We start from the raw sequence: 13,089 nt of genomic DNA on the forward strand, positions 1-13,089 counted from the left end.
ATGGTTATGCATCTGTTCACAAACTAACAACTTGCATCCACTTACAAAAAGGAAAACCTGAGATGGAAACAGTGGCATGCATAATTATAGTGCGGGCCAGTGTAGAATGACACGCCATTATTGTTATTTTGTAAAACAAAACACGGCAGTTGATACTATTAACATATGGTTGCATGACCTTTATAACTAGCCCTTTATCGGATGCTTTCATCCAACGCAAACGCACAGGTGCATCACGGTATGTATCGATTAGGGGTGGGACAATCACTCAATGAGGATCAATAGATTCAGTCGAAAGATAACTATTCTGTTTTAATTGATGCACCAATATAAATGTACCATACCGGTAAGACACCCTTCAAATTATGAACCAACCGCAAATGTCTGTCAAATTAGCCAATATTGGGGAATATCAAAGTTCATTGAATCAGGTCAAAGAAACCGTTATTGCAACCTATTACAAAGAAGCTTGTAATTTACCCAACAGCTTAATTAAGTCATCATTTACCAGTTAAACTTTCCTCTGAACATTTCAAGCAGGGTTTTTTTTAGCAGGAAGCATCTACCATCCTCAATAGAACATATCCAGCTCTATTTGGTTTCTCAAGACAAGCCCTTTTAGCCAGTGAGCGGACCAAACCTTAAAAAGCAACCACCATGGCAACTATATCATTCATATCTCATCCATTCCACCCTTTCACTGTTTCTCATGAGAGTGTTGTAACTTAAGATGGACCAATGTTCTCCACACTTGCATTAAGCCTTTGCATTTGTGGATCTATTTCCCATACATGGCCAACGTGAGGAGGTCCCCTTTGATCTATACTGGCTGGAAACTCATTATCGTACGTCAAAGAGCAGGGTCGGTGTGGGAATAGGTGTGGAACAACCGTGAGAGATCTTATCAGTGTTTTATAGGATGAACTGTAACTGTGATAGAAGATAGGTGCCCACAGCTTTCTCTGAAAGTATTGCAACATCATTGTGGTCTCATATTGCCATCCAACTGGCAAATCACCATTTCTGTTATTTTACATGGCTAACTCATCCAATTTGTACATCTTGCAGACAATATAATATATAATAAAATGCCAACTATCACTGCGACAACGTTAACCCAAAAAAAATGAAAATGATGTACACTGAGGCTTGTTGCTTGAGCAATAGCCTATAGGACTAACTCTCGGTTACAGAAACAGAAAGATAACCGTCATGCTGATTTAACAACTTAGTTATATTAGGGAAATCATTATGTGGCCCATTCTTGTTATGTAGTCCATTTAAAAATACATTGTTTATGTGACGAATAGGCTGTGGACAGTATTTACACTATGTTGTTAAATCGGTGTTGTTGTTGTTGTTGTTGTTATTGTATAAATAATACCAATTTAAAACCAAAATAGATATACCATTTCCACTCCACATATTTCAATCATTTGTTACTCCAGCCTTCTAAAAAGACGGAAAGATAGGAAATGAGAAGACCATGTCCAACTCATACAATCTTATGTTTAGTGAGAAATTAAACGTGTGTTCTGTCAGTAACGACGAAGCCCGCTGATCGCACGTCGCTGCACTCGTGCCACTCACTCATCCATATCTCCCACTGAGAGTGTGTGAATCTTTTTGACACGCTTCACTATCGTTTTTTAAAATAAATACAAGTGCACTTACGTAACGTCTCAACTTTTTTTCGGGAGGTGACTTTCTTAACCAGCCGGAGCACACCACATCTCCCCCGCTCATGTTGGGCTCTTTCTTCCTTTCCGTAAACAGTGAAAGAAGTTTGTAATCAGGAGGCGAGACCTGAAAAACATGGATTGAGCCATTTAAACGGAGAAGAACCAAGTTCATGTCATGATTTTGTGTGTTGGTGCATTACATACCTCCTTCCCCGAAATGGCGAGTCACCACCAATGTTATCCAGAGAAATGAAAACACCAGATTTTCGCGAATTAAAATCAATATCCAACTCCTTTACGATGTACACGAATGCACGTCGGGGCTGTACATTTTTTTCCCTCCCGAGTAACAATCTTTAGTATCTTTCTTTCCCAGACCGAAACGCTGTGGCAAAACAAGCGCGGACAAGTGAAACTCCAAGTTTATGATTCTATGAGACGCTTTGTGCAATTCCTGTAAAAGTGAAGCGATACGCTGTTGGGGGGGTCGGATCTTTGTATTCCTCATCGTCTCGATGCATATTAGATTCCGCAAACCACTTTTGGTACAAAGGAAACAGTTGAGCAGCCGATCTTCCCACCGATCTACTTTTACGGTTCCTTAATTTTGATTGACATTGTGCCTCCGTCTTTCCCTAGACTCGCCCTCCTTTGGAACACATAGCCTTAGAGAGGATACAGATTTCCGCCGTTATCCCGGTCTACTGTGGTGCAATTTCCGGTCTCTTACTTTCTAAGAGCTGTGTACGCCGGTTAAGAGTCCCCGGAAAGAGAATATTAAGATCACGACAAGCATAACAATAACAACCACAACTGAAACGACAATTAGAATAAATATGGAGTTTAACTAATAATTTGGTAAAGCAATATCGGAAACATGTAACGAAACCGGATATCCCTTCCTCGAAAGACCCTCTCGCTCTCTCGACGTTAAACCCATGTTACCAGAGTCCCACCCTCTCTCGCCAGTAACGCTAAATTGTAGGTTACGGAACACGGGGGGAGAGGCGGTGGCGTTGAGGAATAGTGCAGATAGTAGTAACCATGGGACATGTAGTTCCCCATTGCTCCCGGTTTGTCCCGAACAATAGAAGAGAAAAGGCCTAGTGAAAAGAAAAACTGGTTGTTGTGATCACATGAAATGCGCTATCATTCTGGGCATCTTATTATAAAAGCAAAAATGAAAGTCCCGCCATGCGAATTCTTCAATCTGCACTTTCAGTGACCCGAACATGTGCGCAACTATTATTTTCCAATTACTCTGGCTGGACATCCCACAACTTAAACAGATGTATTGGTGTTTTTTCATTGGCCCAACTGGAAGGCGAAAATGTAAATCCTAAAATGTATTCCTGATTTTTTTTTTTTTCAAACGACAGAATAGAACATTCCAGATAAGATGCCTTCGTTATGGGCGTGTAATAGGAATCCGAGGAATCCCTTTGGAATGTTATCGGGATGGTAATTGCCTCGGAGTGCTGGTGCCTCCTGGTCATTTTTGGTAATTTTCGCTAGAATGATGTAGGCTATTGCCTGCTAGATATATGCATGGACACTTAGTGTGTATAATGTTGCCGCTGGTGAAAAGCCAAACATAGGAATTCAACGTGTGTCTACTTATGTTATGGTAGGCCTGCAAGGCATGCCTACTGTTGGGACTGTTTTAATGCCAATTTATCCGAATATCATTTTTTTTAATGTGTATGCTAATGTTGCACATATTTTCGTAGGACTGCCACATATTGTAAAAACTGATTACATCAATTCTAAATAATTATCAATATTGTTAAAACAGCATAGATTGTATAGCATTGTACGTTTTGTTCCTGAATATTTACAGCATGCACTTTGAACTGTAAAAATAAAATTAAAGTTGAACAGCAGTAAAGATTTTAATCTCAAATAATCAACATGCATTTTACTTTTCTGTACACCCCATCAACCAAATATGGTTTAAAAAGCTTTTTATGTTGTTGCTTTTTTTGTATTGAAAATGACATGTTTCCGTAAATGAGCAGTGTACCACATAATATCCAGAGAACTTCCTGTTATAACTTAGACTATTATTCAAAATTATGAATACAATTATTGCATATAGTATAAAACATGCATATTAGCATAGTAAATAAAAGTTCACCTTAAGAAAGAGATCTTAGAATTATGGATACAGAGCAATCACAACGTAAGAGCAAGGACAATTTTACATTGTCCATATTCAGCGGTTTTCTGAAACGCAAGAGTGTGGGAGTTTGCGTGAGTGCTCATTTCAGCATTATGACAAAGAACACACAGTCACATTGGATGATGTATTGAGATCCTTACTGGATAAGAAAAATCAGCTGACTTGACTTATATACTTTGGCATTAAAGTCAAACAAAATGTAAAAGGACAAATGTATTTTAATAGACAAATGTAATTTGTATTTTTTCCATAACTCAAATTCATTTTGGTTAAAGATCTTATTTTTGTTTTTTTCAAAAAGCGGATCAGAAAGCATATTCATTATCTTTCCAACCCATCCCTTCCCCATTCCCCCACTCCAACTCACACACACACACACACACACACACACACACACACACACACACACACACACACACACACACACACACACACGCCAGTGTAAGCAGAGATTCTTAATTCGTCCAAAAAAAACAACATTGTCAATAAAAGTTCCTCCGATTTTGATAATAACACTTTATGCGCCAGCCACCCACGTGATTCCAGGGGGTGAAACATTAGTCCTTAATACACACTTTATGATACAAGAGGGAAACCCCAGTAGTCTCGGACCCATTAGTGTCCTCCATTAGTTTGTAAATCAGCGGTGGCAGTTCTTCTACTACACAAGTCTCTCTCTCTCTCTTTTTCAGACCGCTTCCTCAGTGTTCAGAAGACCAGTCGGCTGACGGTGTTGAAGCCCCCTCCACCTCCCCCTCCACCCGAGGGTCCGCAGCTTCCCGGGGGGTCGTTGTCGTCGGAGCCGTTGTGCCTGAAGGAGCCGGAGGCCGAGGACGCCTGGAGTGCCTGGGCTCGGGCGTTCAGCTCCTGTTCCTGAGGAAGTCACAGGGATAGAGAGGGAGAGCGACAGAAAGATACGTTTGACAAAATGGATGGATAAGACATTGTATAAATCGTTGCTTTTTCGTTATGAATTATTATCCGTTTTATAGGGCTGGATTTAATGGTGGGCCCCGTTCAAATATTATCTAATCCAACCCTGGAATTTAGCGCAAAAATTTGATCGCATGCGACCTATAACGTGTAGTGCGTTAAACAGCGACCTCTAGCGGTGGTTTGTTTCAAGTCAACTTCACGTGGGCTCACTGACCAATAGTTCCTTTCAATAAGGACTACATGCTTATAAGAAAAACAAAAAAGTTACTGTTTGTGATCCCAGTGTAATAAGAGTAATAGCAAGTATTTCTTTTTAAATAATGCAATTATGCATATGTATATTCAGCCATCAGACATCAGCCGCTTCCCATTGAACATTTATAATGAAGCACTACTGTAAAACAGTCAGTTCGACATGCAGACCAACACAGCACAACATCTTAATCTCAGATGTCGGACTCTGAAAAAGTAGTCACATGTGTGATACTCATTAATAATGGCTTATTCCTGTGAATGAGGCCAATTCCTGTGTGCATTCCAGTGCCTTAGAGGGCCTCACCTGTAAGTACAGCTTGTTGTCCTTCGTGATGGCGTCAAGCAGCTCCTTCTGCAGGGGGGGCTCGGCGCTCAGGCTCATCCCGTTGGGCATCCCCCCCCTGGCGGCGCCCGGTGCGCTGGCCTCCTGTTTCCTGTAGACGAGCACGTACGCCGTGTCCTTGGGGAAGCGATCCGTCACGTTCTGCACCGACTGAAAGGAGGTGAAGGACACCCGGCTGTCGTTGAACAGCATCCAGTCCCTCGGCACCTCTGTGCCGCCCGGCCACGCCTCCGACTGCGTGGACTGTGGCCTCGTCAGGGCGGCGGCGCTCCCGGGCCCCGCCTCCAGCCCCGCCTCCGGACGCTGCTTCCCGCCAAGGCTGCGGCCGTACGAGTAGTAGTGGCCGCTCTCCGAGGACGTCCCCGAGTGCATGACCACGGAGCTCAGCACGTAGGGCACCAGGCTGACCGTCCTCCCGTCCCCCTCCATCTGCTCCCCCCCGTCCGTCCCCCCGGTCACCTCCTGCTGCTCCTCCTCCTCCTCCTCCTCCTCCACCACCTCAACCTCCTCATCCTCCTCCTCCTGCTGCTCTTCCTCCTCCTCTCTGTGGGAGGGTTTCAGTTTTTTGGCCAGGTTCTCGCTGCTCTCCGGGGAGTCCACTTGGAGCGCAGCGGGCGACGGCGGAGCGATGGCGCACAGAGCGGACGAGGAGGCCCCAGCGGCGGCGGGTCTGTGCGGCGAGGGCGATGGGGGAGGGGAGTGCAAGGGCAGCGTCATCAGCGGCGGCATGGTCACGTTGTCCAGGATCTTGCGCCGCACGTGGCACTTGGCGTCGTAGGAGAAGCGCAGCAGCGTGAGGATCAGGTATTCGGGCGCCGCCACCACCTCCATCGTCCTCTCCGCCCGCTGCAGCGAGCCGCACGTGTCACAGAAGTAGGCGTTCTCCTCGTCCAGGATCTCCGGCGCCAGGAAGTAGTTCACCAGGTCGGGCACCGAGAGCGGCGGCTCGTTGGTCCCCGGGGCCGACTCTTGGCCGGACACGGTCACCGAGGACTTGGCCGGACCTTGGAGCTCCGGCGCCTCGCTGCCTCCGTTGACCGACCCCTGGCCCAGACCCTTGGGCTCCTCGGAGGGGGTCTTCTGGGAGGGGGAGGTGGTGGTGGCGGAGGACGGGCAGAAGGCCAGGGAGAGGTCGGTGAAGGGCTCCTCCTTCTGGGAGATGCTGTTGCACTGCGTGCAGCGGACACCCGTGCTCAGCCGGCCGCCGAACATCCTCTCGATCAGAGTGCTGCTGTCCTCCGGAGGTCGGGCGTCCTCTGCAGGGAAACGTGGCTCCTTGGCGTCCTCTGAAGGAGCCTGTCCCCCGGGGGCCTGGCTCGCCGCCAGGCCCAGAAGGCCGTTCAGTGGCTTTGCCGACTGCAGGATCTGAAGCGTCTTCTCCTCTTCGTGTAACCTTGAAGCCACCAAACAACCATATTAGTTATTAATACAGCATCTATTCATATTAATGAATAAATGAGAACGCATTTCAACAATCTCCTCCTTTCATTAATAAGGCTACTTCTGAGACAATAATCTTGTCCTATTAACATGATGACCAGCTCCAATAACAGATCACTGTGTGGTGGTGGTTTTGCTGGGGGTGGGGCTACCTGTCGAGGAGAAAGCGTAGATATTCAGAGCAGTCCTGCTGGGAGCCAGCGTTGAACCACGGGGGGCGGGAAGCCTCGAAGAAGTTCCTGGGCGCGTACGCTGCCCTCTGGAGGGAGCACACACACATCACATCATACCGCGTCGCTCCGCCTTCATGTCAACGTTCATAGGAATCGAGTGGTCCGTGGAGAACCAACCTGTGTGTGGGAGAGGAAGGCAAAGAGCAGCTGCAGCTTCTTCATCAGCATGTTGGTACCGCTGAGCTGGAGAGACAGGACGTGTCTCCTGAAACTGAGACACAGAGGGTGGCTGTTAACGCCTTTCACAATTAAAGCTTAGAGTGTGTGGAACAGTGTCTGCATTGTATGACTTGTGTTTTATTTATTTTCATCCAAACAGGTTTTTATTGTTCTGATAATAAAGCGCTAGCAACAGAGATTTGTTTTTCAGCTAAGAAATTGTTGTTGTATTAGGGACCGGTTATGGGATAAAAATAGGGCCAAAAAGATTTGGGATTTAACAAAGGCTTACAAAATAAGTATTGCAACTTGACAAGGAAACACATAACTAGAACTTCTCAGCGTATATAGACAGAGGGAGAGAGAAACGCAGGGCTCACTCAGTGGCCATGAAGAGGGTCTGGATGATGCTGTTCATGTAGCAGGTGTTCCCCAAGTTGATCAGACCGGTCTTCCCAGTTTCAGACTTCCCAGCCTGCCTCAGGACACCAGAAGCAAAGGAGTTGGACTGGGATGTCCAGGCACTTTGATTTAGGACCACCTTAATCTTGTCCTCTGCAGGCTTCGGTAGATCCTAACGCGATAATAAAAATAATAAAAACCAAGAGTGCTTGATCTGTGAGAAAAGTTGAAAGTCAAGCATACACGGTTCATGAAAATATATGAAGATATCCAATGATTCACTGCCCGAGGGGATGTCAAAACCACTATATGCATCAGCCAAATCTTGGATGTACGGAGAGCATGGACACTCCCCAAGTGAACTTAGCAGTAGTGCAATCTTGATTTAGTAGGCTGCTGGCCTACTAGCAAAGATGTGTGCGCTCTCTTAAGAAGTGACTGATTTCACACCATAGGAACAATGCAAAGAATGAATATGCCTTGATTAAGGCTTAGGCCAAGTCTATTATTTGATACTCATGGCTAATTCTACAGCGTTTTAAAAACAAACTCTCCTATTAAACCCAATTGCAGCTCACACTGTCTTTGCCTGACATGGAAAGATCTACAGAAATCAATTCAACAGAATTCAAGTTTAGCCACAGCAAAGTGCATTTCTAGACACTGAGTAAGATAGGACCTGTGGGGCGCTGTACATCACTAATGGACTTAACAATGTCAAAGCGTTTACGCCTGTATTATCTTTCCAATAAGTCCAACATGTTTTCATTCTTTAGGCATGATAATCAGGAAGCGGTAAGGGTGTTTGACCGAAAGTAAGCCTTGACCAAGATGCCTTTAATCTACAACATCTAACACAAACTCACGCTAGGTCGTTTGGTTTAAAAGCATCTGCTAATACATGTAGCAGTGAATATTGTAAGTATATTGTTTGTTCAGTTGTGTTGGTGTTTACCTTGATGGCCTCCAGTATATTGTCATAGAGATCAGGGAAGCCAGAGTACTGGTACATCATGCAGTGGATTAGCTCGGTGAACTGCAGCAGGAAGGCCTTGCTGGTGGACAGACCATCGGTTCGTATGGTCTGGACCAGGTTTACCACGTGGGGGACCACCTTGGACCAGACAGAGGAAAGAACATGTTGGCTGGAAGTGGACAATGAATTCACTGTTGGTACTAGTTATACATTTAGTACCATTTACTACTTGGAACATTTAGGGAGATGATTTCAAGAAAAAATATAAAAGAAAACATTTCTTCGTCTTTATTTTCCAAATTGGTGCATCAATATCATATATTGCCAGTCCCTTCAACTGGCTTGAATAATTTAACAGATCAGAGCTAATTATGGAACAGCGAGAATAATACTGTTGATGCTACACAGCATTAACAACGTGAAGGAGAGCAGAAGGCCCCTCACCAGATGGAAGGCTTCAGGAGAATGCTGGAAGCTGAGCAGCATGTGGGAGAGAACCACCAGGGCCCCTTGCCGTACGATGGGATACCACAGCCGGTTCAACACCTGCGGGTAGCACGAGGAAGAATACATGATGTTTAATTGAAAATAACAACTTATTTAGGGTTTTTTTTGTGTTGATATCACCAAACAACATTTCTGGTTGGTTTAATAATATATATATCATTAATCCTAAGGATCCGTGTCGTCAACTTTGCTATAGTAAAAGACGCATAAATGAATCCATAAATATATTGCTGAAAGTAGATACACACCAGTTCGATCTTCAGCAGGGTGACGTCTATGAGGATGGTGAACTTCTGTACTGCAGCCAGTCCTTTGAGCAGAGCAATCACCCAGGTGTCAATGTGTTGAGCCAGGGGCCAGGAAAGCCAGTCTATCATTCTGGAACACACAAAATTGACAGGAGAGACACAAGAGTGAGTGTTCAAAATTTACAACATAGGGGAACGTGAATTGAATTACCCATGATACATTGAAAGAAAATACCTTGCATCAACCATCTAACCATCATATTAGTCTACTAATAAATAATTTGTTGACACACAATCTACATTGGCAGATATAGAATAGGGTGCACAAATCAGGGAATCGAACCAAGCACCTTAAGCTCTTGGCCAGTAGCCTAGCCACTGTGATGGGAAAATTATATTTTGACATTCTGTTCCTCTAACTTTTTTTGATTGTGCCTTTTACCCTGACCCCCTTGGGGGGGTCAAGGGTGAAAGGACATCTCCCCACATTGCAATTGTCAATGATCAAACCAAATAATGTTTACCTAAAGGACAGTGTTTGCTGTATTCTCTTTGAGTAGAAGAATGCATAAGGGAATCCCTGCTCCCTTGTGACCAGTTTACCCCAGGCACAAATTTAAACGTTACATAACTCTAGGAAGAGGTAGGGTGGCCGGACCGTACAAGGAATGGGAAACAGAGCATGGATGATGAAGATGATATGTCATCATGTGTATCTCAGCATTCCTGAGACTTGTCTGCCACTGTATAAGAAGTCCATGCTTTTGCCAATGCATTGGAATTCTCCTTGTGGAAATCTAAGAGAGACGCAGGGCAAACTCCCATCTGAGACCTCAAATTATTGTTTATTTGTCGTATGTTATTGTACGTTTGTTGTATGTTTGTTGTATGTTAATAACTAAATTAAATTAGCCTTATTGTTACACGTTCGGATGACTCTTCAGTCTTAAACAGTTTAGACAGAAACAATTGACACGATGCAAAAATCCCCCACACCACTACCAGATCCTGCTATCATTGTAGCATGTATCCTACCAACCTGCAGAGTGCCTTGGTCATGCTTGCGTCCTTGACATTCTGGTCAGTGGTGAGGCTCTTGATGAGCACAGTGATCATCTGCAGAGGGATATGCTGCACAAGGCTGGCCAGGGAAATCGCCGGGTCAAAGGATGGATCTGGAAGCAATGCAGAAACAAGCTGTGAATATAGTTTCCCATCATTGAATCTTGAACAAATAGGACGATTTTTATTGAATTTTCAAGGGATGAAAAGGATTGAATATTGACATGTAATACAATCAATAAAGGATTATTGTCTTTCTGTGCATGTTATTAAGAATTATTACATGGCTCTTCTCAATGCCGTGGAACGCTCCGTTCACTTGCATGGGCCCTTCAAAACTTCTGGCGGTGAATTATATTTGATAATTCACAATTGCCAAGTATAATTGACCGCTGTCAAGGAAAGTGGATTTTTTGCCGTCTTTCGTATCACTCCACAAGTAGTCTGGTCCTATCAACCCGGGCGTACTCAGTTGCTAAGCAACGTCAACGTCTTTTGCAGACTATTTCTTTGCTGAACAACACTACGAATGCTGGTAACAAATAAATTGTAAAAAGACACACCGTGTGAAGTTTTTTTTTCGTTTTGGCAAGTTGCCGTGTAATAATGTGGATAATGTATAGAACATTGCAGGTCATTATAGAAAATAAGCCCCTTCATGGCGAAGAAAGACACCTCCGCTTCGCGTCGGTGTCCGGTTTGCCCTGATTGGGCTTATTTTCCCAGCAATGACCGGCGTTCGATACATTATCCCTTACATATTCTTCTTAAAATGTCATATTCAGTTCAAATAATAGGCTATCTTGTTCAAAGGTTACTCAGAGCATTTTTACAATCAGAGCATAACGCAATAACTACAAACATTCCTAATAACACATTTTCAACATTTCAACAACTAAGCCCTAAAGACCAAAATCTGAAATGTTTCCCCTTTCAAAATATATGTATGAATGAATGCTATTTACCTGTGGATGATATGATGGCGAACACCTCCTGTAGCGAGGGTAGCAGCGTAGCCGGCTCTGCTTTCCAGATGTTCTGCAGCAGTGTGCTGACCTTGGTCACCTGACCCACATACTCCCTAAGCTCCCGCTCCTGACTTGCTGGGCAGTGGAAGTAGCTGATGGTCCTGACCAGCTGCTGGCAGAACAACACAGCAGACTTCTCCCTTGGGATGCACTGGACAAAATCCGAGAGCAAGGTGCTGATGCGGGCACACAGGGCGGGCTTGGGTCGCTCACACACCATCCTCAAGAGCTCCACTTGGAGGACAGTGAAGATCTCCAGCACGGAGGGACAGCTGATGAGCAGCCTCAGGCAGCAGTGGATGTAATCTATGATGGCTGGGTCTTTACCCTCCAGTGGGTCGTAGCCCTGCTGCAGCAGGCCCAGGACATAGTCTTTAGTGAAGAAGAGCTGGAACTCTGTGCGGTGATAGCGGGCGTAGGACTCCATCACCTGGAAGCCCACCTGCTTCTGGAAGGCGTCCTCTCCCAGAAGGATGAGGCGGGCTGTGAGGGTAAAAAGGGCTTTGCATTGCTCTGACGTGACCTCCTTTTCTGCCGCCTCCACCACCTTCTTCACGATGGCCTTCTTTACCGGGACGGTGTGGTGGGAGCAGACGAGGGCCTCCAAAATCTTATCCATGCTGACAAATCTGTAATATAGAGTTAAATAAGTAAATTAAGTATAATCAGAGACGAACAATAGGAGATTCCTTTTCATGACTATCAATATTGTTTTGTGGCCACAACAGACGAACACAAATGTAAAAAATGACAGTGTTCGGAATTGACTGAACAAGTCATAAACTTCTTGAGAGAAAGTTGATCATACGTGACAAACGTCGATGTTTTGGGAAACCAAAGCCATGCAGATATAAAGACAGAGGGCGACGCAAGCTCTCCGTAGAGTTGCAACATTGTTGAGTTTGTCACCATTAAATAAAAGCAGATAAGACTTATATTTTCATGTATAAGGCTCTTCATGGAGGGAATTGCGACTAAGAGGTCACAGTAATGCGAAAATCGTCTTGGTCGCTTTTGGCTAACATGCTAGAAGATATGTTACAATATACTAGCTTGTAAAGTTACCATATGTGCCAGAAATAAGAATAATACCACAAAAACCACGATATGACACATTGTTGATGTAAACAACACCACCCGCCTCTCATTCCTCTCCATGAAAACAACTCGCTATGCTAACGCTTAGCTGGGTGACGAGGAGCTAGCAGGTTTAGGGCTAGCTACAGGTTACTTGGCAACATAATATGATAGAGTTGTCAGTATAAAGTTGACAATCATCGAATGACACAATTGTCACACTTCTCCTTTTAATAACAAATTGACCGGTTGCTTCTACGAGAGTGTGTATTGTTGTTGGCTAATGTGAACAAAGCAGCAGAACGGGCCCAACCAAATACCAAGTGCCTCTGACTTAGCATAAACGCTGCTGAGCTTCAACACGGTAAAGATCCAACACATAGTGTACATACCCAACTGACTCATGACAATTATATACGATCTGAATATCCCGAATTGCCAGGAGTGGTGCTTGGTCCTCTGACAGCTATAATCAAACGTTATGATCGTTGCTTTGATTCAATCAGCTGATGAGCGGTGTTCTGACGTCACTCTCAATGGCAGGCGTCCCACTAGGACC

At 44.6% G+C, this 13,089-nt stretch overlaps 2 protein-coding genes across 6 annotated transcripts in view; both read right to left on the reverse strand.

Annotated features, from left to right (window-relative positions):
* gab1 (GRB2-associated binding protein 1) overlaps nt 1-2,304 on the reverse strand; it is a 41,747-nt gene extending 39,443 nt beyond the window's left edge. For 4 of the 5 annotated variants that reach the window (XM_079729707.1, XM_079729706.1, XM_079729705.1 and 1 more), the window contains exons 1-2: nt 1,887-2,304; nt 1,675-1,806 (exon numbers count right to left, since the gene is read on the reverse strand). In XM_079729707.1, the coding sequence (XP_079585833.1) occupies nt 1,675-1,746 (72 nt within the window). In that variant the 5' untranslated portion in view covers nt 1,747-1,806; nt 1,887-2,304. The remainder of the gene's footprint in view (nt 1-1,674; nt 1,807-1,886) is intronic. The other variant, XM_079729704.1, reaches the window with a different exon arrangement.
* A 1,961-nt stretch (nt 2,305-4,265) lies between these two features.
* usp38 (ubiquitin specific peptidase 38) lies at nt 4,266-13,057 on the reverse strand. Its single transcript, XM_079730269.1, has 11 exons — nt 12,923-13,057; nt 11,391-12,082; nt 10,403-10,538; nt 9,364-9,493; nt 9,053-9,154; nt 8,588-8,746; nt 7,611-7,804; nt 7,189-7,282; nt 6,991-7,097; nt 5,360-6,791; nt 4,266-4,737 (listed from the first exon to the last, which is right to left on the reverse strand). The coding sequence occupies exons 2-11, from the start codon at nt 12,070-12,072 to the stop codon at nt 4,573-4,575; spliced, it is 3,201 nt and encodes a 1,066-aa protein (XP_079586395.1). The 5' UTR covers nt 12,073-12,082; nt 12,923-13,057; the 3' UTR covers nt 4,266-4,572.
* Nucleotides 13,058-13,089: the final 32 nt, after the last annotated feature.

The sequence above is a fragment of the Pollachius pollachius genome, assembly GCF_949987615.1.
Source record: "Pollachius pollachius genome assembly, chromosome: 2".
In the NCBI taxonomy this organism is placed as follows: Eukaryota; Metazoa; Chordata; class Actinopteri; order Gadiformes; family Gadidae; genus Pollachius; species Pollachius pollachius.